We start from the raw sequence: 25,230 nt of genomic DNA, 5'->3' as shown, positions 1-25,230 counted from the left end.
ACTCTGACAGAGGTGAAAGGACACGGCCTGGAGAGGGATGTCCTCCAAGCTCCTGTCCTGGACTAAGTGGGTAGGCTTACCTTTTAAAAGTTAAAGATAAAAGTCTTCAGTCCTGGGACACACACACACGGTCTAACGTCATCATGTGTAGGTAGAAGAGGCAAGGTTGAAAGGATAGGAAGGGAGGGAAAGATTACCTCCTTCTTTATTCTCTAAGCAGAGGGCAACTCCCCTTCCCCATCAGGCAGTGCTCAGAATCTCTTACTCAAATTGGAGGGGGAGTACCAATTCATCTTTGTTACCAGCAGGGGCTAAGTGCTTCACTCTTTTCCCAAGAGCAATTCAGGTTGCTTCCAGGAAAGCATTATAAAAACTTTTAAGTTTCCTCTTTTTGTCTTGAGTCATTACACTGTGTTACAGTGGGGGGCGGGGTGGTGCCCACCCAGAGAGAAGAAATCCAAACTGCAGTCCAACATTAAGAATGATGCTTTATGAATCTGGTACAGGGGAGTGGATCAAATGTGCTCCTGAGTCAGCATAATCCGGAGGAGAGAGAAAGGTACAGCCCACTTCCCCCATATAGTCTTCCTCACTGTGGCTGGATTATGGTAGTTATGGCCACAATGTCTGGAGTCAAACCTAAGCACTACCTACTCACTTATCAAGCTGGGCCAAGGTCTTCCTCTCTCTAAGCCTTCATTTTGTCGTATGTAATATAGAAATAATGATATTCCCTATACCTCATAGGGTTGTTGTAAGAAATAAATGAGTTGAAAATACGTATCATGTTACATACATTATTATTCTACCCCTAGATTAGGATCCCCAACAATCAGATTCGCTTCAATAAAATTTCTCTGTAAGCAATGCTATCATCCAGTCTTTCATTTAATATTAACAACATAATTAAACTGTTTGAAAATGAATTACAATGAAATATTTATGAACTATTATAATAGTATTATAATAGCAAAGAGCTAAAGATGTACATTTGTTCTGAAATGAGAACTGGAAACCACTGGATAAGCGAGCTGCATGTTGTGGTCTGTTCAGACACATGGCATGACAAATTGCACAGGATGCTTTACTACAGAGCATATAACCATCAACACTCAGAGCGTCTTGAATGTCTCTTGTACCTACCATATATGCTTGGTCGAGGGCTTGTTTCCTGTAGTCTAGCTCTTCCTCCAGATAGCCTTTGATTTTGCAGAATTGTTCCTAGAAAAAATGGCCATATTAGTAGATCGAGTCAGCTTAGTTAACAAGACAGTGATATCTAAATTGTATTGATTACCGTTTTCTCTAATTCCACTGTAAGACAAATCACTAGTCTTTGTAGGGTCAGAGATCTTGTATTTCAGGGAAATAGTTCAACTTTTAGAATTTCACACAGGGGATGTAAAAATCAGTGGAAAGAAGCATAAAATGACAAACAATCCACACAGAATGTTGTAAAGAATTTTCATATCAATTTAAGAGCATGCCACTGACGATAGATTGTTTTTGTTTGTTATGGCTTCACTGCATGACATGTAGGGTCTTGCTTCCCTGACCAGGGATCAAACAGGAGACCCCTGCAGTGGAAGTAGAGTTTTAACCAATGGACTGCCAGGGAAGTCCCTAAGGATAGATTTTTGACAAGATAATTGCTATAGATGCTAACTAATAAGCATATCTGTGTAAATACACTATGATAGTATATTTTTATAAGAATGTTATGAAATGTAATAGAGCAGAGTTGTATAATAAGAAACTTAATTTATTCAAACTCAGCTGTGTGTCATTAGTAAATGCAAAGCTAGATAGTAATTCAGAGAGTGGGAGTGATTCCACCTGCACTGCTGCTTAATGAGGGAGTGTCTGCTCTTGCTGTAAAGCCAGGGTGATCCAGGAGATATAAAGTTGATGTCACCTTGCTTGTCCTCAGTTTCTGTGTGGCTCTCATATTGCAAGCATCCTGTCATTTGCATTAAAAAATATATCTTTGTACGGAACATAGCCCTAAGCGCAAGTTAATTCTTTCTTTGTATGCTTAACAAGGGAAAAGGGTCTCTTCCAATGCTGAAGGTAAACTTGATTGCATCAACTTTTTTTCCCCTGTTTTTATTTTTGGCTGTGCTGGGTCTTCGTTGCTGGGTCACCTGGACTTTCTCTCATTGCGGTGAGTGGGGGCTACTCTTCGTTGTGGTACGCGGGCTTCTCATTGAGGTGGCGTCTCTTGTCGCCGAGCATAGGCTCTAGGGCACACGGGCTTCAGCAGCTGCGGCTCTTGGACTCCAGAGCACACACTAAGTAGTTGTGGCGCATGGGCTTACTTGCTCAGCAGAATGTGTAGTGATCCTGGACCAGGGATCAAACCATGTCCTCTGCATTGGCAGGGATTCTTATCCACTGCACCACCACGGAAGTTCTGCATTGATTTCCAGAGAGGATATGTCTGCATACAATTTTGCTGTTGACTTCCAGCTGATTACATCTGAGTTCCAGTGCCTAGAACAGTGCCTGTAACAATCTGATTGCCTAATTAAAATTTTTGTATTTAAAGTGTTCAAGGGTATTTTGAATATAGACAGCTCTTGTTAAACCTTTTGACTTTAGAGCCTAACCTGTTGGTAAAATGTAAGTTCTGTGTAAAATATAAGCAAATTTTACAAATTTGTAAGTTGTCACATGCTCTAGAAATTCAAGTTGTTTTTACTATAAGGTTCTCTGACTTAGCAGGAATCACTACCTGTTTTTTAGTAATAGTGACAACAATAATGACGGTACCATTATAAAATTCTATGCATTGCTCTATGTTAATAAGGACCAATTCCCAGGCTGGGGGATTTAAACGAAAGTGAACTGTGGCAAAATACATACAATATAAGCTTCATAATCATAACCATTCTAAGTGTGCAGTTCAGTAGTGTTAAGTATATTCACAAGGTTACGAGACCAATCTCCAGGATTCGTTTTATCTGCAAAATTGAAACTCTGTACATATTAAACAACAAGCGCCCATTTCTTCCTCTTAGCTCCTGACAACCATTATTGTGTCTTCTGTTTCTGTGAATTAGCATACTCCAGGTACCTTATGTAAGTAGGATCACACACTGTTTGTCTTTGTGTGATCGACTTATTTCACTCAGCATATGTCCTCAAAGCTCAGTCATGCTGTAGTGTGTAGGAGAACGTCCTTCCTTTTCAAAGGCTGGATAGTATTCCATGGGTGTATATACCACATTCTGCTTATCCATTCACCCATTGATACAGACACTTGGGTTGCTTCCATTTTAAGTTATAGTGACTAATGCTGCTTTGAACACAGCTATACAAAAATCTCTTCAAGAGCCCACTTTCAATTATTATGGGTATATACCCAGAAGTGGTGTTGCTATATCACGTGGTAATCCTATTTTGAATATTTTGAGCAATCACTAAGCATACTGCCTTTCATAGCAGCTGTACCATTTTATACTCCCAGCGATATTGCACAGGGTTCCAATTTCTCCACTTCTTCATGACTGTATGTTACTATTTTGTTTTGTTTTTAGTAGCAGTCATCTTAACAGGAGTGAGATGGCTTGGAGATTTTTAATACCAAAGTCATACCCATCATGGCTGTAATGTTTACTATAATTATATATGGTAGAAAAATTATTTAGCCTAAGAAAAAAAACATCTAACTGGATTTTCTTCAGCATTAGGTTTGGAAATACTACACAATTACAATGTGACATTTTTAGAGAATATAACTTGAAATTGGGGGGTATTTCAATTTCTCTTTGTTTTTATGATACCTCATCTTTACTCACCATGTCACTTTCCAATTCCATCATTTTCTGGTGCAGGGCAGCCTCTGCTCCTTCAATTTGCTGGATCCACTATGGAGTAAAGCAGACACAGGGTTTGACATGACTGCTGGATGTGGTCTAGATGGTACTATCTCCTGATCTGCTGTCTTTTCTGCTATCTCAGAAAGTAGACTAAGAAAGAACTTCAGTTCTTAGTCTAAGTGCATTTTATCTTGGTGCATTTTACCTCTTAGCTCAGAAGCAAGTTTATAACTTTCTACTCATTCATTAATTCACTATTCATTCAACAAATGCCTTCGTTGTTATCTACCGTGTGTCAGGCAATGTGCTAGGTACCAGGGATGTGAGGGTGAATAAGAAACACATAATTTGCCCTCATTGGAGGGTGCCATGAGAGGCTTTCTTGGAAGTGACATTGCATTGAAGTGTAAAAAATGAGTCAGAGATGACCAGGCAAAAGTGAGGGGCTAGTTCCAAGCTGAAGGTATGCCTAATTCTCCACGACTGGGGGAGCAAAAAGAAAGAGCAACAGGTGAGATAGAGAAATGGCAGTTTTTCAGTATATGAAACTGATCACAGCTACATGTTGAAGAATCATTTTGTTGAGTAGAGACACATTTTAAATCACACAGAGAATTTACTTTCTTAATACTTAGAATATATTGTTCTAACTATTAGAACATAAACATTAGATGGCATTAATATTAGCACTGATCAACACCCTAATAAATTCAGATTTCGAATAATATAGTGTGAGCCTACCACATATATGGTTCCAGAGAATAAATTATTATAATGGGTCTTTACGAAGTTAACCAACAGCTTATCCCCCAGGGAGGCAACCGGGCAAAATAGTTAAGTGTGTGGGTCCTAGAGGTCAACTTCATTGTTGCTCAGTCGCTAAGTCATGACAGACTCTTTGCAACCCCATGAACTGCTGAGCCTCCCTGTCCTTCACCATCTCCTGGGAGTTTGCTCAAACTCATGTCCATTGAGTTGGTGATGCCATCTAACCATCTCATTCTCTGTCGTCCCTTTCTTCTCCTGCCTTCAATCTTTCCCAGCTACCTTGGGTCTAATCCCAATCTTAGCTTTTCACAGTTGTGTAGGTTTGAAACATTAACTGGTTACTCTAAGTCTCAACTTTCTTATCTGTGAAATGGGATTAATAATAATGTGAAAAGTAAAGAAGGTAATTAACCTAAGGCCCTACTCACAATGTATTGCATCTACTAGCTACTCAACAGGATTCTAGATTTTTGGTTAACATTCATTTTTATACTTCTGCACTGTTAGAAATTTGCCTCACTACTAGCTATTTTTTCTTGGTTTGTTTGTGATAAATTATGCGGTGTACTGAACATTTTTCTATATATTAAAGCCTTGATATTCACAAGGGGCTGCCACTAACAGCTGTTTGACTGTAAGGAACATGCGGGAAATACAAAAAGACATGGAGACTGGAGAAATTCTAGTCTCTCAGCTCTTGAACATACACAGAACTTCCCTCATGAAACAAATTTCAGTCCAAAGTCACGGGTTTCTTGTACACAGCCTCATATTGCAATTGTGTACCACCCAGTTTTACTAAAATGCTTCCTCTGGCTTGCTGCCCCACTTACCACTGAGGAACAAATTCTCTAGTACATCATGTTTCTAAGAGAACTGTCAAATGAAGTGTTTCTGCCTTTCATAGAAACTTCCCCAAGTTTTCTTTGCAGTCCTAAACTGAAGTGACTTTTCTTGCAATAAAGAAAAGCCCTTTACGACCCCAACTGGATGAGATGCTCTGGCTATCACTGCCAAATAAATGTAGCAGAACTGGTGGTAAGACTGTGTTTTCTTTATTACTGTATCACTGGAACAGTGTCTGCATGAATTCACTCATTCGGTAAATGCTGATTGATCTCTTACTAAATATGCTGGGCTGGAAAACTAGGAAAACAAAGAGTGAAAAACAGAATCTAGAGTTGCCCTCATGGAACTCATAATCTAGTGAACAACAGCATAAATTAAAAAAAAGAAAAAGGTGTTTGTGTTATAGTTGTTAAAATCCAGGGTAACAGAAGCACAGGTCACTGTAGGAACACAGAGAAAGAAGAGCTAACTAGACTTGGGTGAGTAGGAAGGCTTCCCCATGTATGCGAGGGTCTGACGATTAATATTTAGCCAGACAAAGGTAAAAAAGGGAAGAAGGGAAATCTTGACAAAAGCAATGGTGTAAAGGACCAAGGGGTAGAAATATCTATAGGTAGAAAGAGTTAAAGAACAAATTCCAGATATTTCCCATGAAATACTTCAGGATGTATCTCTAATACTTCAGGTCTTAAAAGAGAACACAACCACAAGGCCATTTCCACACTGCAAACTTAACATTAATTCCTTTTATCATCTGATACCTGGTCCTTATTAAAACTTCCCTAGTTGTCAGCAAAATGTTCCTTTTTTCACACTTGGTTTGCTTGAATCAAGATGTAAAAAAGGATCGTTTCAATATTTCTTAAGTACCTTTTTATGTTATAGAAATCTTTCTACTTCTGCCATTTTTTTCTTGATGTGATTATTTTGTTTGAGTAACTAAACTAGATTGGAGCAAGGTAAATGCTTGCTTACGGTTTCATTTAATTTACAACATGATTTTTATGCATTTATGAAATTAAAAAAAAAAATCTCAAGGATCTTATAATACAGTTCTCCCTTTATCCAGCTGTGTGCACCAGTTAACTATGTGCCAATTTTCAAGGCACCCAGAATACAGCCAGTTACCAGGCTTCTTCACTTGGCTCTTTCCTTTTTTCTCTCCCTTGCATTTACCAGATTTAAACACAAGGGGGCGAGAGAACACTCAGCGTTGGCCTTTTGACAGTCCCCAAGTTTTCTGAATGAGGCTGCAGGGAGCCACCAAAATCAGGGAGTTACAAAATCAGTTGGAACAACTGGTTATGTACACATCCAAGGAAAAACCCGTAGAAAGAGCCATGCTGCTCCAATTTTCCACCTCTTAATGAAAACTTCTTCCTTATTGGTTTCCCAGCTTGGTAAAACAATGGCTTCAGTAATGTAATCCAGGTTTTGCATTTTTACATAAGTATATGTATTAAGATGTGTTAAGAGGCTTCAAAGTACCTACCCCAAATCAGTGTGTAGACTCTTATTTTGTATATTCTCAATCTAGCTGGGTTATAAAATATTTATTAGGTATTCAATAATGCAAAATCAGGTGCAAAGAGAATGTCCTTCAACCCCAGGTGTTAAGTCAGACACTGAGATGATTTGAATGTTAGTACAATTTATTACCTTTTCTGCCAGGGACAGCACAGTGCTGGCCTGAATTATAGCCACTTGCTCTTCATTTCTTAAATTCTGTGCGGGGTGAGTGGGAGAGAAAGAAAATAAGCTGAATACACTTTTGACATTTACACTGTTAGAAAATACTACCTAACTTGCCTGCCACATATGCATGCATGGAACATTCACAAACAGTTTATTCTATTTAGTAAGAATTCCTAACAAAGAGTTCATTCAAAACCTGTAAAAAGTACATTAAATGTGATGCTTTTATATCTCTGATTTTGTTTCACTGAAAACATACTTCATTAACAGTCAGAAAAGCAGAAACCAAAATGATTAAAAAGTAATCTCTTCATAGCAGTTTGATATGATTTAATTCATTTTGTTCTCTGCTTTGATAGTTTATCAAGGGAGAAAATAGCATGACTATTTCAACCTACATGCGTCATTCATCGAGTATCTCAATGAATGATCCTCCCACTGAATTAATATGCCCTGACCCTGTCAGGAAGGCGTTTTAGAAAGGAAAAGGATTATAGTTACTTAGTCCATTTTTATGGGGCTGCCACCAACCCTACTATTTAGCAGTATTTGCAACTGCATGACTGATTAATTTTATGCTGGATGCCTCCCAGCAACAGTTAGAAGGTAATTAGCTTTAATCACCGGCATGCCAACCTGAAACCTGCCCAAGTAAAGCACCTTCTGCGTTCCCACTTCTGTCACTACCTTGCAGAGACCCTTATAACCCTTAAACGAGTGGCCTGATAAACTGTTGATTCTCTTCTGGAATTTGTAAGCTTAGGTGAACCTGGAGTCTCATTTGTCATTATTTTTTTTTTAAGTTTTTCTCAATTTAGGTATGTATGTGAGTATGTATGTATTTCAGTTGATTTACAATGTTGTGTTAGTTTCAGGTGCATGGCACAGTGATTTAGTTATACACGTATATATTCTTTTTCAGATTCTTTTCCATTTTAGGTTATTACAAATTACTGAATAGAGTTCTCTTCACTTGCTCTTATTTTACGCATGATGCATTGGCAAGTATTTCTTGCTTCTCTTTAGACAAATTCATATTTCTACTGCAGTTTACTCATTACTTACCCCATTATCACCCAAGATATCAAGCTGCTTTATGAGATCAGGGATATTCACATCCTGCAAAATCAAGGAGTTGCATTCAAGTCAAAGGCACAAGAGTGGCTTATCCATTCTATCAGCACCCTAACCTTAAATGGGAGAGGACATTTTAAGATCTGTACCTCCTTGAGCTGTTTTCAATCAGTCACAACTGGTTTTACATTTCCACCCTGCTTCTTATGAGCTGTGTGAACCTGGCTAAACTCCTTAACAATGCATTTTCAGTTTCGCCAATTGCAAAATGGAGACAATAAATACCTCCTTCACTGGCTGACTTGAGGATAAAGAGACTGTATACAAAACGGTCTAGGATGTGTAAGAACTCAAAATTTTCTCAGTAAATTTTTTTCTCATGATTATTGAAAATTTGTTCCGACTGTGGTAGATTTCAAGTATAAAGAAAAGTGGCAGTAATAAATTTAAATAACCAGCCAATTTCACTCTAATTAATGGGATCTGACCTGGTTGAGATTTTGACAGCTGCATAGGAAACTATAGTGCAGTTTCATTTTTTTGGTATTTAGTATTAATTCCATTTATGGAAAACAGTTTATTTTTATTATATCACCCCACCCCAGTCAGTTTGAAGCAAGTGCACCATTTAACGCAGAAGGCAATGGCACCCCACTCCAGTACTCTTGCCTGGAAAATCCCACGGGTGGAGGAGCCTGGTGGGCTGCAGTCCATGGGGTCTTGAAAAGTCGGACATGACTGAGCGACTTCACTTTCACTTTTCACTTTCATGCATTGGAGAAGGAAATGGCAACCCACTCCAGTGTTCTTGCCTGGAGAATCCCAGGGACAGAGGAGTCTGGTGGACTGCCGTCTATGCGGTCGCACAGAGTTGGACACGACTGAAGCGACTTAGCAGCAGCAGCTCAGTCTCAGAGGTAAAGAGAAGGCAACTAAAGCAGGTATATTTGGCAGTCAGAGTGGGAGCAGGAGGGGACATGCAGAAGGCACGAGCAGGAGGATTCCTAGCCTTACATCTGGAACAGACAGTTGCTATGTGATTTTGTCACATGCAAGGACAATATATTTTCCAGGAGAGAGCCACTTCCACTAGACCTTAACGTTTAAAATGTATTCCAATGTCACTAAAGATAAAATTATATACTATGTCTAAGTGAACAACATGTTATAATCCCGAAAGCCTTCCAAAGGGAGTGTGTCAGTTGCTCAGTCATGTCGACTCTTTGCGACCCGCCATGGGGGTCGCCAGGCTCCTCTGTCAGTGGTATTTCCCAGGCAAGAATACTGGTGGGTAGTTCATTCCCCTGGGGGATCTTCCCACCAAGGGATCAAACCTGGGTCTCCTGCATTGCAGGCACATTCTTTACTGTCTGAGCCACCATGGAAGCCCAAAAGGAAAATCCTACCTAAAGCACTCACAACAAAAGAGATGGTTGTGAGATTATTTCTAGATTTCTTCTAACACTGAAATTCCAAGATGATGAATTCCACAGCCATCAGAACAGCACAACAAATACCTTTTTATCTGGCATCCTTGAAGTATGTTTCTTTAAGTACTGAATTTATTTAATATTTCCTCTAGATAATCAAGGGTAATAATCTTTACACATATTTTGATTCGGTATCACTCTTTTTTAAATAATCATTGCTTCCTATTTTTTTTTTTGCTGTTACCATTCATATATCTGTCACACATTTATTTGTGTGTAATTCTCCCATAGATGTGACCATTTTCAGTTCCTACATGGTTTGTATCAAAATGACACCCAGTGACTGAAAGACCAAATGGTGACCAGCAACCTCCCCTTTTCCAATTCCCAGCTCTTCCTACCGTCTACAACACACACAAGGAAACATCTGCCTACCTTGACACCTTCTTTCATACAGTAGATCTGGAGAGCACTCACACCATCTGAGAATGGGTGAATTTGCAGATTAAATGGAGGGGATCGTCTCTCTCTTTCCTTGAAATACAGTGAAGAATATATAGGAATTGAGGAAAAAAAAAAAAAGCAACAACTGATTAATCACTAAACCAGTTGTCTGTGTTATCTATGCTATTTCAGCAGTTTATCAATATGCCATTTGAAAAAAAAGAAAAGGAAATTGAACTCAAGATGTTCATGCTTGAATGTAATGGAAAAGAACTGATTAGTCAACTGAGAGTTAAAGGGGAAGAATTTATCACCGTGTCATCCAGGTTTGCAAACTTTTGAAATGTGGGAAGTGGAGTTCCATTTTAAACTGTATGAATATTTAGAGCTTTCAGGTGTCACAAAGAATCTTCTTCTGACTATGAAGCTTTATGGCGGCTCAGGGCCTTTCGCATATTCAATTCACTCAAGCTCGATGAGTAAGATAAGTGGGCTACCAAAATGACTTACTTCTTCACTGAAGCATACCAACTGCAAACTCTATTCAAACCTAATGTCTGATATTATTCAAACCTAATGTGAAATATATTCAAGAAGAAATTGCTGGCAAAATAACAAAGAAATCAAATGGGAAATTTTCTTATCCTTTACATATCAGCATACTTCAACCAGACCCTAAGCCAGATTCTGCATGATACAATCAGAATCTGATTTGATTATGTTTTACTTTAAAAATATAGACTCTGAAACTTAGGCTAACCAGAGTATTTCCTAAAACAAATTACCTTGCTTCTTAGCCTTTGTATAATGCATTACAGAATAAAAAGTTTACTTACAAATTCAAAAGTCTAACAATAAAATACTTTTGTATATAGTACATTTTGAAATATAATTTGATATATATAAAAGAAATTTTTCTGAGTCAGAATTCAATGGAGGATGGAAATGATTATGTAAAAGAAATGAAATATTTATGAAGTTTGAAATCTACTTAGACTATTTAAAAATTATTCATTAGTCATGTTCATAAAGGCAACCATGTTGTAAAGTACAGTATCTGAGCAGACAATTCTGAGTTGCATCAATGCTTCACCACTGACTAGTCACAGGAGTTGGACAAGTTAATTAACCTCAGTTGCCTCATCAATCAAATCTTGGTTGTGGCTGTGAGGTCCAGTGACTGTGTATATATGAAATGCTTAATTCAGCACCTTACACATAGAGTGGGATCAGTGTATGTTAATTGTTATGATTATTTTTATCATCATCATCATTTCCTTACTTCTAGTTCTAGGTTTCGAAACTCCAGCAGCTCATTCTGGTCTCTGGCATCCTGTAGTTCCTGTTGGAGCCGGTGATTTTCTGCCTCTTGTTTTTCTATCTAATAAAGTAAATCCTCAAGTTAGGTGGACACTGCAAAAAGGCATCTACAACTTTGCAAAGCAAGCATGGAACAACATTCATTTACTCAGTGAATAAATCATCCAGATCATGAAGAAAAAGTCCCAAGTACATGTACATTGGCTTTCCTCCTAGTTATCCTTTGTTGAATTGTTTGGGTCATAGAGGAAAATGCTGGAGGATACTCCATTCATTGAGATCAGGTCTAGGGACCCTGTGAAAAATGAATCTGTCCCATGTGGTCAGAGACAGTGTCCAAGAACTAGATTATATGGTGCAAACAAAGGAGACTGACACCTCTTATTTCCGGAGTTACAAGTTGCTGAAGAAATATTTTTTATAAAACAGCTCTGATCCTACACAAAACTTTCTTGAATTCTGGTTACCTTCAGAATAAAGTCAAAGTCTCAATATGGAAATAAAAAACTTTAATAATCTGCTCATCATATTTAGGTGTTATCACTGTCATGTCTACATACATACACACACTCACTCACATGCAATCACATGCACTTGGATCTAGAAACCCAGATCCACCCTATATTCTGATTACTCCAGGAGCTCTGTTGGCTCATCTTGGCCTGAAAAGGGCTCTTCCATTTCCTTTTCTATGTGAGGAAATCCTACACTTTATGACATCTCCTACCATAAGAGGCTTCCCCTGGCTCCTCAATCCAAAATGACACCTCTCCTTTCTGTTTTCCCATAGGGTTTTCTTGCAGGTTGTCTAGTATAACCTGATGAAGTATGCTAGTAAGTTAGTTGTGTACAAACCTGCCTTGCCCTATATATATATACTGTATATATACACAGAACCCATGTCCACAAGGCATCAGAACATTTCCATGATCTGCAATCAGTTTGGTGTTGCCTTCAATATTAGCTGTGTGAGTGGGCCTTCTGGACAGTAACTGTTTAAAATCTTGAATTTATAAATAAAAAATCAAGGGCTTTTTAATCTAGAGTAAATCTTACTTTCTCAAGTGTAAACATTTGAAGTAGAATGTTTAATTATCGCTTTGGGTTTCTTTTACTCTTAGAAGGCTGAGCTCAGAAATTCCCTTTATAGACCAAAGGAAATCAGATAGAGACATAATGGGAATTATTTTTTTTAGATGATAAACAGTGTGATAACACTTATTACTGGGCATCTCGGAGACTACTCAAATTCTCTGTTCACTTAGCCTCCTGATATAAAAATACAAATATAGGGGGAAGTGAGATACTACATGACATTAATTTATGTAGTCAACCAAGATTTTTACACTAGATTTTTGTGGTTTAGTAAACGTTCAAAAGTTTTTATAAGTCTACTATTTCCTAGAATCTTGGATTGAGATCAGAGATGGGATATTTGGGGAGATTCCTGGGTCTGGTGCTTAGCACTAGCCATCATATTAATGGTTCACAGGTGGCTGCAATTCAAAAACTAGGGCCAGTGTCCATAAAGTTTCTTTACAGGGATCATTAACCTTTCTGAGAGTACCAGTCCTCAATCCTGGAATACCTACCCTGCTTCTATACATCAGCTCTGTCTCTCATCATGCAGAAAGTGAGACACGACCAGTGGAAAGGGAGGACGATCATCTTCTTTCCCTTTCCATGCTTACCAGGGTGTTGCAGTTCATTCGTATTACTTGTCAAGGCCAGTGAATATTGGTAGAAACAATTCTAAAATAATTTTTACATAACTCTGAGTCACCCTTCAGAATTATTTCCCTTACTCACATGGTCTTTCTCTTTTTGTCAAGAATAACATAAGATTATTTTGTAATCATTTCACGTAATTAAAGGCAAATGTTAATACCAAAGGAAAAGCCATGTTTGAATGTAAAATGATCTCTGTTGTATTTCACTGCCCCAAATCAAATGCCTACGTTCAGCTAACCCAAATTAATTCTATCTATTGGGCCAAAACCATGTCTCTGTATCTTGATTTGTTGAACAACCTCTGGGACATGCTCCTTTGTGTTTTGGATGTATCTTTTGAAACATTCTTTCATAAACTAAATACATAAATAAGCAGCCAAGATTAGCAAAAAATTAACAGTGAGAACCCCAGTCAATGCTAGGTTGCAGTGTGTCTTGGAGTCACTTCCTTGTACAAAAGCATCAGTCCTATTCATAAGTGTTCTTGTAGATGGACAACCACATAGGATGTGTATGGGTATATATATATGTACAGTAAATATACAGTATATATATATGCAACAAATCAATAGGTTTCAGGGATCACATCTTTCAAGTCGGCACAATGCCCAGCACAGAGCCATGCACACCACAGGCCACTCAACTGATGGTGATGGCAGTGACAGAGATGCGGTTGGGCACGCAGCAGAGGGGAGCACAGCCGGAAAAGCCTCCCCGTCCCCTAGCCCCTGTGCCACTCCTGAGAGGACCCCCTGCTGCTCCTGGATCTCTCATCAGTCTCTCCTCTGCCCCATTAGGGTGTTGCGCCCCACATACCTTTTCTAAAAGCTCCTGGTTTCTCTTAATGAAAAGTTGTTTATCTTCTACCCAGTGTGAATCCTGTTTGACAAAGAATATTGCGCAGTCAGCATTTCAGAGTGGCATGAAAGAGCATGTGTCGTCAAACCACTTTGCCAGAGCTGTCTTCTCTCCACCCGGTTTGTTTGCCTGCCAGCGACTGGTAAATGTCACTCACCCCAGCCAGCTCCTCATTCTAAGATGTTGGGGCCAAAGTTGCCAGGAAAATTTAACCCCCTTTTCATTGTCACTCGCTAACCCTATCTTTTTTAGTCTGAATAATCCAGGACCAGCCTTCTGGGGACTCAGAAGTGACCACACAGGCAAAAAGTGAAAGGGGTCAGAATGCACACAGGCTCGTACATATGGATGGAAAACATTAAAATGCAGAACCATCAATGTAGCAAAGAGGCAAAGAACGCAGCTTGAGGGGTGGGTCTTGGTCTTAGCAGTTTATGATCACTCTAGGCTAAGTGTGCAGTGCTCCTCTTCCTTGGGCATTCTCTCTCTTGCCCAGCCTAATTCGCTCTTGTAGCTGGGTTCACGCTCTGGCCAGCAAAACACCAGGGACAGAAACAGAGAGCTCAACATTCGGACACTGTTTGAGAAGATCACTGTGGAGAGCCAAGCCGTGTCCTGAAAGGGCACAGGGTGATCTAGTGGAAGGTCAGATTGAATCGTCTGCATCTGCAGAAGTGCGAGCAACCAAATGCCTACCTGCCCTTTCTGAGCCAGAGTCGCTTCCAGATCTTCTATTTTGGCTTTATACCTTAGCACCTCGGCCTGGAGTTGTTCTTGAGCCTAGCGAAATCAAAATTCCAGAATTCGGTAAGTAAAATGATAGTTCTACATTTTTTCTTCCCACCATGTTCCCTGATTAGAACTCAACAAGTGAGACAGAAGAAAAAATAATTTTCTACCACTGAGGAAACTTTTAAATCTATTTTTACACTCTGAATTCTCTGCATGTAACTTTCAGTGGCTCCCTTTACCATCAGGTTAAAATTCAAACTTTAGTTTGGGATTTAAGAACTGGTCTTAGATTTCCAATCTTTCCCCACCATTCATCAACGCAGGGTCCACTCCTTACCGCCTAGTGATCTCCTTGTTTCCTGAATACGCCTTGAACCTCTCCATTTCTTTCTTTCTTTGAACAAGTGCCCTTCTGGAAAGTCTTCTCCCGTTTGCCTATCTAAAACCTCTCAAAGCCATTCTTTCAAAGCCAATTTTGTGCCTTATATGTAAGTCTAAATCCAAATCTGTGTAAGTATTTATTTATATATGTATCTATCACGTGCTTTGTGTGTGTTTATGTGTATGTGATGTGTGTGCGCATATGCATGCACACCAGCAGTTTGGGACACTGATTTGTATGGAATGACCTTATTTCATTTAGTGTAGTTATTTTTTAGATTCTCTTCTATTCTCTGTCTATATGACCCTATTATCTGTTTATATTTTCTGGCCATACACATATTTTTTTTTTTTTCGTTGTCTTATGATCTGGATAGGTTCTTTGGTACAAAGTTGAACAAAATCAGCGATGGTAAGGATTATTTTATTGTTCACCGTGAGGAGAATATTTCTTTGAACTGTTAAATATTATATTTACCTTTATCAGGTTAAAAATTTCAAACTTAGCTTGCTAAGAATTATTTTAACTTTGAATGAATTATTTTAACTAGTAATTATGTTAACTTTAACCTATTTCTTGTATTGAAACGACTGTCTTCTGTTTTCACTAACTTTTTCATCTATATTAACTATTTTTGTATTTCTATTTTCTTTGAATTTATTACTCTTTTTCCCACATGTTGATTTGTTTTAGACTATTTTGCTCAGAATAGTAAGTTTTCTTACTTTAATGGCCATAAACATTTCTAAACCTGTATTTGATGGGAAAGTGAGACTAGAGAGAGAACTGGTTTCTATATCATCACCTCTCCAGGAAACAAGGCATATGCTATTATTTTCATTGACCAGTCCTATGCTCATAAGAATGGGTAGTAAATACTGATAAAAGAATCCACAACTCTTATACTATTAGGGCATAGACATGAAAACACCCACACATCCTTTCCTAATGACTGCTTATCTGTTTATTTCAACTCACCATGGGTTTTTTTAAAAAAAGTTTGCTCTTTTAGGTATGTGTATGTGCACGTATGTATGTATGAATGCTACCATTGAAACACATATAGTTATAATATCTACTCTTTCCCACTAACTGACTTAACATAGTTCCTACAACACTCCTCAGTACACTGTAGGCCTTCTAATAAGGAACTAAGATAAAACCACTGGATGGTCACATTCAATTTTGACCCATGTAAACTAACATATGAGGCAGTTATGGCATGGTGGTGATGATTGAACTCAGGAGGATTAGGTTCGTATTCTAGCTTTCCTATAAGCTACATATCCTGGCTTTAACATAACTAAGCTACATTTAACTTCTACTAAGCTACCATTTCCTTCCCTCCAGAAAGGAGTTAATAATAGCATCTAACTTATAGAGTTGTTTTAGGATTATATAGGATAATGTGTATAAAATACTCAGAACAATGCTTGAAATACAGCATGGACTCAGTAAATGTCAAGTATTAGTACTGTGTGTTGTTTTTTTTTAAATAGACTTATGTGAGGCAGTTTCAAGATAATGGGAAAAAATAACTGACCTAGTAAAATATGACTTGGAATCAACAGTTTTCCATTTATTAGCTGTGTGATCTTGAGCAATTCAATTAACCTCTCTGAGCCACAAATTCCTCTTTTATAAAATACCTACCTCAGAGGGCTGGCACAAGGGTTAAGTGAGGTATTATCAGTGATAATTCTCAGTAAGTTGTCAGTGTAATGCTGGGCACTTATGAACTAAGAAAAGGAACTGGCTAACCACTGCTTTTGAAAGATGAGTTGTTTTTTTTTTTTTCCAAGCAAGCAACTAAAAAAAAAAATGGATTATCAAAATTCAACATTGTCTAACTTTGAACATGTAAGCTTTCAAATAGCATAAATGAGAACGAGGCACTCAACTGTCTTTAAAGGAACAAAAGTATTGATCTAAGCTGGTTCTAATGTCTCTAGACCCAACGTTTGTTGACATAAAAGATAAAGCAGTTCAAAAGCTGCGTTGCAGAGAAGGGTACAAGGAGAGCTACGCTTCTGATACTTTTATGTCTGTGGCTGTCGCAAGCCCAATCAGGGCGCCTCGCAGAGGTGCACTAACCTTGGCTTCTCTCTCAGCATCAATGATGCCCCCCGTCTGCTCCTGCAGGAGGGCATATGCTCTTTGGAGAGCCTGGTATTCCTTTGTTAATTGTCGGAATCTTAGCTCAGATTCTTCAGCTGCCAAACTCTTGAGGTGAAAAAAAAAAAAAAGCCAAAAAATAATTATGTTATGTTCACGTCCTGTGTCCATGTAAACTGTTTAAAGAGAAATAAAAGTTTGCATGATTTTGGATTCTATGTAATTTTATTCTTAATTTTAAAGAATGTTACAGGCACAAACACTATAACACGTTTAAGATGCAAATTGCAGAAATATTTAAGTCTTTATTAATAGAAGAAGCATTTACTTATTTATATATTTCTGATTATTGCCCATTTGGGATTGGATTACAGAAAATTTTGGACTCAAACAATAATAACTTATACCCAGATTTTGGATGCAAATTTGAGGAGATGATAATCAGCATTTTAGTCTCAGTTCCTTGCAATATATTCATATCTAACAAGTTCTTCCCCAGGTAAATTACAAAAACACAGTTTTACAGCTTAGGTCTCAAACTTGAGAACATAACACAATCATCAGAGGTTTGGGGATTCCACCCTCAAGATCCTGAGTCAGGAGTTGTGTGGTCCAGGAATTTCCACAGTAACTGAACACCCTAGATAGTTCTGATGAAGGTGGCCTACAGAGCACACTTTGCTAAACAAAGTGTCTTAGACTTAAATTTAAAAGCTTGTTCTTCTTATGGTTGTTCGAGGGAAGGGAGAGGGAAAGGAATAGTTAGGGAGTTTGGGATGTTCACGCACACACTGCTCTGTTTTAAATGGATAACCAACAGGGACCTACTATATAGCACATAGAACTCTGACTGGATGGAAGAGGAGTTTGGGGGAGAACAGGTACTTATATATATATATATATATGGCTGAGTCCCTTTGCTGTCCACCTAAAACTATTACGACATTATTAATGAGCTATATCCCAATATAAAAAAGTTTAAATAAAAAATAAATAAATACAAATAAATCAGAAAAAAAAGCTTGTTCTTCTAAGCTTGTCATTTAGTTCACACTTTCTCTGGATGAAGAATTTGGGAGAGTAATTATATATATCTTGAAAAAAATCTTCAAGCTACAGAGCTGAACTTCAGAGAAGTTTCTACAAGGGCTAGGCTACATAACATAGGTGAAGCTCTTTTCCAAGAGGTGACAAAGCCAGGCAAAATCTCAAAACTGGTCATTGTTATGAGATTATGTGCTTTTCATAAAGGAGATAAAAAATGAAATGCTTTTTCTCTCCCTTCAAGGAAAGATGTGACAATATCAGAAAAAATGAGAAAAGTAAAAAAGCCTACCTCATCCAAGTCATCATCAGGAGTAGCTGGTGTTCGGTCTGTTCTAAATGAGGCCATGGATGATGTTTCTGAATCCATGGAATCCTCATCATAGCCAATAAATGGATCCAAAACAGGCCTCTAATGGAGGGACAGTACACATTTACCAAAAAAACTAAGTGGGGAAAGTCAACACATTACCAACACACTGTCAACTGCAGACATGCAAATGAACAGAGAACACATAGCTCCTTTAATGTTTCTTTGATAGAATAAACATATTAGGCATGAACACAATAATTCCAATAAATGTTTCTTCTATGTTATTTCATTTCTGATACTGTGGAGGAATATTCATTAATATTTGGCTCTCTTCATAAAAATCTTGGATCCTCTCTTATGTTACATTTATACCATGCTGATTTTATGTGATTTATTCTGTTGGGTATTTAAGTTATAATCAAGAAATTCTGAAAGTTCAGGTATCTATGGGAAGGGGATTATCAAATCCTATCATCTAATTCCACATTCAAATCAAATGAGGCAACTGTTTTTTGTGTTTTTAAACATTATAAACATTTTCCCATATTTTTACTATTCTATGGCATCATTTTAAGTGGCTTTATAATTTTTACTTAATTACTATTTTTTATTTTTTAAGGTATAAATAATGTGATTAATATCTACTACATATATTTTGCAAAGTCTATAATTAATTTTCTTAGAAGACTTTATGATTAAAAAAATAAACACGTATTTGGGCTTTGGATACATCTTGTTATTCTGTCTTTCTAGAAAGTAGGAAACATTTGTACATTTCACTAGTAGTAGATTCAAGCCCCCATTTTTTTGTACCTCAATGTGCATTATTAAATGAGGCAATTGTTTAAAAAAATCAAACAAAATGAAAAATTAAATAGCAAAACTTTGTGGATTATAAGAGGCTATGCAGATATTAGAATTGGCATTATCAATAATATTTCCCAAGTGAATAATGAAAATATAATTTAATCAATTATAGGATGGGTATCAGATGCTAATATTATTCATGGGAAACATCAAATCATATGTATCTCTTGCATGTTCTTGAAGTGTGACTCTCCAGCTTGTCAGATAACACTTTCTATGCCAAATCTAGTTCTTCACTCAGAAAACCTGTATTAAAGCAAACACTTTCAGCTTAAAATCCACAACACAATTATTTTTTTCAACAACACAATCATTTTTTGACTTCTAAGAACTGTCAAGAGGAAAGATTTTCTTATGGCAAATAAACCCCATGCTCTGCTGCAGTTCAGGAACATCTGATTTATCATGTTTTTGCAGGAAGATGCCTTGGCAAGCCTCACTCCTCTGGCTGTGCTTGTGTGTGGCAAAAGCCTGATAACCTAGTTTCCTCATTACCTTAATTGGCTTGGAACTTCTTCTATGCTTTCTTCTACGAATGAGCTTTTCCCGGTCCTGGAAAACAGATGAAAGGCTTTTCAGATCTTGAGTTGGTACATATTTCCTTATAGGTTTTTGTTTGTTTGTTTGTTTTGAAAGACAGAGTTGTTTTTTCCCTGAGGGATGACATATTTCTATTTAAAATAAGATTATGTTTTGTAAAATTTGGCAACTTTGGATTTGATACTTAAGTATTTTCAAAGGAAGAATATTTTACAACTTTTCACAATAATCTGTGTGGATCTGAGAGCCTCACAGTCAGGAAGTACACTGTGCTCCTAATTGGCATCCTTTGTTTCATACTTGAAATGAAGTACAAAATAGCTATTCATTGTTCTCCTAAAGTAGGATTCTTCAGTTTCCTCAGATCCCTCCAGGCCAGAATACTGGAGTGGGTAGCCTTGCCTTCCTCCAAGGGATCTTCCCAACCCAGGGATCGAACCCAGGTCTCCCGCATTGGAAGTGGATTCTTTACCAGCTGAACCACAAGGGAAGCCCAAGAATACTGGAGTGGTTAGCCTACCCCTTCTCCAGAGGATCTTCCTGACCCAGGAATTGAACGGGGTCTCCTACATTATAAGTGGATTCTTTACCAACTGAGCTATCAGGGAAGCCCAGATATAACGACTGATTTCTTAATTCATTCTTTTTGTGAAAGGAGATACTCTGGGAATTTGGTGTCCACTTGCTAAGTATTCCGTATGGTTATTGTACAAATTTAAAAGTGGAAGAAATAAGTAACACTTATGTCTGTCTGAAAGTCTGGTAGAAATGCCTCAACATCTCAAAATTCTGTAAGAAACAGCTTAAACTGAGGATACTCAAAGTCAAGCAAATTCTGTGAGATTTATGAGTTATCAAGGATGTGGACCTGAAGTGTGTGGCATAGAGATTTGAAGGGCATGTTTAACAAATAACCTAGATTAAGCCAGTGGTATTAATTTTTTCTCCCACCTTTATAAACAAAAATAATTTGATCATCCAATCTCAATATATTCAAAACTTAAAAAATTTATACTTAGATGACTCTCCTAATGTGGCATATGCATTATAACGTACACTTAATATAGAAAAATTTAAAAGGGTGAACCATGAATAATTATAAGTAGAATTTATAATCATTTTTCCCCCCAATAGCAGTAAATCATGTTGTTCACCCTACTCTGGAGACTACTGTATGAAGTTCTCTCATCACCAGTTCACCTCTGTAAGCCTTGGCGTGGTCGTGAAGTTAGAGTGATCACAGATGTCACTTGCAGAATAAAGAGAGGCAAAGGGGAAAACCCAAATGCAGATACAGGGTTTAGTCCAAAGCTGCTGGTAACACAGACTTCCCTTGTGGCTCAGCTGGTAAAGAATATGCCTGCAATGCAGCAGACCTGGGTTCAATCCCTAGGTTGGGAAGACCCCCTGGAGAAGGGAAAGGCTACCCACTTCACTATTCTAGCCTGGAGAATTCCATGGACTGTATAGTCCATGGGGCCTCAAAGAGCTGGAGATGACTGAGTGACTTTCACGTAACATAGGTCTCAGCTAGATGCAGATGAGAGTAACAACTGCTTGACCTACTTCAGCAGGTACTGAAGTCCTCAGAACATCTGGACTGGAATTTCAGTTGTCATGTCATTGTGACATTGCTGTTCATTCAACAAATGTTTATTAAGCTACAAATATTTATTAAACTACTAGACACTGAATAAGGTGTTGGGAAATAAGAGGCCTATAGTCCTGTTGTTGTAGGCAAAATATTTAATCTCTGACCCTCACAATCTTGATACTAGAAGGTATCAAGATACATCACACCATCAACCTACTCATATATAATACATTTGGGAATTCTTTTAATGTGCTCTGTAGCTATTATTTGAGTTACCAAATTAGTTAACAAAGGATTATAACTGAAAAGATATAAAACAGTTAAAGGATATAAAGGAATTTTGGAATAGTCTCTTGAACATATTTACATATTGATCACATGAACTAGGACCTTTGGGGCTAATCCAAAATTATTAAGTGCTTCTAGCGTATGTTGATTTCTTGCCTACTTGAACTTGAGAACAACTTAGAGTTTACAGATTAACCAAGACCTACCCTTGTGAGCTCATCAATAATGTTCTGTTGCTCAATGACCTGAAGTTTTAGAAACTCTGTCTCTTGTTCTTCATTAGCTTGATCGAGGTCATTTAGAGATTTTAATTTCTTCAAGGGTGGATGGGATGTGATTTTTTCTCTCTGGGTTGAAGAAAAAAAGAAAGTATAGGAGGAGACTTTAAAAATCCCAAACTTCAGTGGTTAATAAAAAATGTCTGTAGAAATTTTATGAGGTTCCAGCTAAATGTGAAAACTGCCTAGCTCCAGTACATAGACACACCCACCCACTAACATCCTCACATACATTTTGTCTGCTATAATAGGTGGAAATCACTGGGAATGTCTGAAGATCTCTACAGCTGGACTAGAAGTCTGTGAAAGAGTACATTAGCACATAGCCTCTCTATATAAGACAAATGATGGCATCTATTTCCAGTTATTATGCAAGGTCTTAGAAGATGTGGGTGCTTACTATACTGTTCTATAAAGAACACATCAGTAAAACTCTTGGAAGGGGGCCTCTTTTTAAAACATTTTATTTTTTTTAAAATTTAGTGAATTATATTTGATTTACAATGTGTTAATTTCTTCTGTAGAGCAAAGAAACTCGTTACACATATGTATTCTTTTTTTCTATTCTTTTCCATTCTGGTTTATCACAGGATAATTGTGATATCACAGGATATTGAATACAGTCCCCTGTGCTGTAGTAGGGCCTTGTTCTTCATCCTGGAAGCAGGCTTCCATGGCTGAGGAGACAGGTTGGAACTCTACTTCTCTATTTTGGAGCTTTTGGAGAGTGTGCAGATACCTGGAAGTGCTCCTATCGTTCTGCAAAATGTAGAAACTCCATAAAATTCAGAGCCAGCAGCCTTCTCTTGAATTCTTCCTTATGGGTTCTTCCTTGCTTACATAAGAGAAAAATCTAAACTTTCACAAATAGCACTGCATAATATTTTAAAAATAAACTGGGAAGGACCAGGAAGTTAGGTTAGTGGCATAATAAAAACAAGGAAGGTGCACTTTTGCAGAGTGTATGATACACACCATTTCTGAATTTTCCTTGGTAACGGCTTTTAGTTTCTCTTCCATGCGCTGCAAAGACACCATCAGTTCATCATTTCTCTTGGCGAGGCACTTGTTCCTTTCCAGAAGAGGTTTACATTGTTTTTCGGTTTCCCGCACACGCTTTAACTGGGAAGACATAAAACAATGTGTCCCTTCTGTTTAGAGTCTGAAAATAACTGCATTATAGCAACAGCCACCAAAAAAAGTGTAAAATATATGGCAGGATATTTTAAACAATTCCTACTACTAAGAAGCAAATGAAAGTAGCACAAAAGAAAATGGGCAAAAGACAAAGTGCAAATCACACAGGATATCAGAAGGGCCACTAGATATCTGGAAAGTTACTCTGCCTCGTTAGCAAGAAGGAAAATAAAAATGAAAATTCTATAATAGGAATACACCTCACACCCACCAAAATGACGAAAATGATCTATAATATCTTTACATGTTTATAAAGACAAGGAGAAAATGCAACTCATATATTATTGGAGGGGGCTTAATTGTCATAACAACTGTGGAAAGCTGTTTGGTAACAAGTGCTGAAACTGACTGTATGCACACTCTATGATCCAGTAATTCTGCTCCTTGGTATAGTCCCCCCAAACATGGACATATTTTCTCACCAGGACATGATGTAGTAGAACCATTAACAACTTTAAACTATCATGGAACAATAGATATGTCCATTAAAAATAGATGAATAAATATATACATGTACTTATCATCTATAATTGTATATACATATTATACTATACATTTTTATGATAAAGATATATATACCATATACTTTTATAATAAATACATAATAATTATATAATCAAATAGAATGGAGTTGTGAACATGAATGAATTCTATATGCAACACAATGAATGACTCTCATTGCAACACTGAGAAAAAAGCCAGACACAAAAGGATAATTATTGTATGATTCCATTTACAACACATTTTTTTGGTGGTTATTGGACACACTGCACAGCTTGTGGTATCTTAATTTCCTGATCAGAGACTGAACTTGGGACCTGGCCGTAAAAGCGCTGAGTCCTAAGCACTGGAACTCCAGGAATTCCCTACAACACATTTTTAAAATGGCGATAGACATCTACAGTAAGAGAAGTCAGTATAGTGGTTAACTTTAGAAGGATGGTGATTGAGAGAGGTCTCAAGAAGGGGAAGACTGGAGATGCTGGTAGTCCTCCACTTATTCATCTGGCTAGTAGTTATATGAGTACTACACATTGGGCATATTTATTGAGTTGTACCTTTATTATTTGTGCACTTTTCTTTATTATTCTGTACTACAACATCATATATACTACTATAGGGGCTTTCCAGGTGACTCAGTGGTAAAGAATCCACCTGCCAGTACAGGAGACATGGATTTGATCCCTGGGTCAGGAAGATCCCCTGGAGTAGGAAATGACAACCCACTCCAGACTTCCTGCCTGGAAAATTCCATGGACAGAGCAAGCTGGTAGGCTATAGGCTATGGGGTCGCAAAGAGTTGGACACGACTGGGTGAATGAACGTGGACATACTACTATAACAAAATGCCTAAAAAATAAAATTTGAAAAAAATCTGCTTAGAACTCACCAATTCATTTCGTTCATCTCCAAGCAAGGTGTTCCTGTCTTCTAATTTTCTTATCGTGGCATTCAACTCAGCTATTCTCTTTTGATTTCTTCGCAAATCCTACACATGAAAATTAAAATGGGAATTTCTTCAATAAAACTTTTCACAAAGTTTCAGAATACTGCTCTTAAAAGTAATAGGCTTAGTTCCTTTCATCTGGCTTATGAGTTGAGAGTAAAATGTCCTCTTACTCAGAGGAGAGTAAATATTTACCTTATTCCAACCCCCAAATTCACTGCTTGGGTTTAAGATCACGCCTGGTTGAAACTGCAAATGAATTCTATGTGGCAGATACTCCCTGGGGCCCTGACTCCTGACAAAGAAAGTGGTAGAAAGCTGGATCAGTTTATGAGACCTGTGAGCTGTAAGATCAGGGTCACACTGTGATTACATGAGGTTCAAGGAGCATCCCTTATGTCATGACTGCACAGTGCTTCCCACAGGTTAGAAAGGTGTCCTGT

The 25,230-nt window shown here is 37.7% G+C and overlaps 1 protein-coding gene across 1 annotated transcript in view; it reads right to left on the bottom strand.

Annotated features, from left to right (window-relative positions):
- JAKMIP2 (janus kinase and microtubule interacting protein 2) overlaps nt 1-25,230 on the bottom strand; it is a 201,457-nt gene that overhangs the window by 26,853 nt on the left and 149,374 nt on the right. Inside the window, exons 5-18 of the mRNA XM_055430949.2 lie at nt 24,731-24,829; nt 23,119-23,265; nt 22,072-22,212; nt 19,939-19,995; nt 18,556-18,675; nt 17,199-17,327; nt 14,687-14,770; nt 13,949-14,011; nt 11,364-11,462; nt 10,073-10,171; nt 8,199-8,252; nt 7,098-7,163; nt 3,801-3,869; nt 1,144-1,221 (exon numbers count right to left, since the gene is read on the bottom strand). Coding sequence (XP_055286924.1) covers nt 1,144-1,221; nt 3,801-3,869; nt 7,098-7,163; nt 8,199-8,252; nt 10,073-10,171; nt 11,364-11,462; nt 13,949-14,011; nt 14,687-14,770; nt 17,199-17,327; nt 18,556-18,675; nt 19,939-19,995; nt 22,072-22,212; nt 23,119-23,265; nt 24,731-24,829 — 1,305 coding nt within the window. The remainder of the gene's footprint in view (nt 1-1,143; nt 1,222-3,800; nt 3,870-7,097; nt 7,164-8,198; nt 8,253-10,072; nt 10,172-11,363; nt 11,463-13,948; nt 14,012-14,686; nt 14,771-17,198; nt 17,328-18,555; nt 18,676-19,938; nt 19,996-22,071; nt 22,213-23,118; nt 23,266-24,730; nt 24,830-25,230) is intronic.

The sequence above is a fragment of the Moschus berezovskii genome, chromosome 8 (genome assembly GCF_049115385.1).
Source record: "Moschus berezovskii isolate FMDL1 chromosome 8, NW_MosBer_1.0, whole genome shotgun sequence".
Classification (NCBI taxonomy): domain Eukaryota; kingdom Metazoa; phylum Chordata; class Mammalia; order Artiodactyla; family Moschidae; genus Moschus; species Moschus berezovskii.
This window is presented reverse-complemented; position numbering and strand designations above follow the sequence as displayed.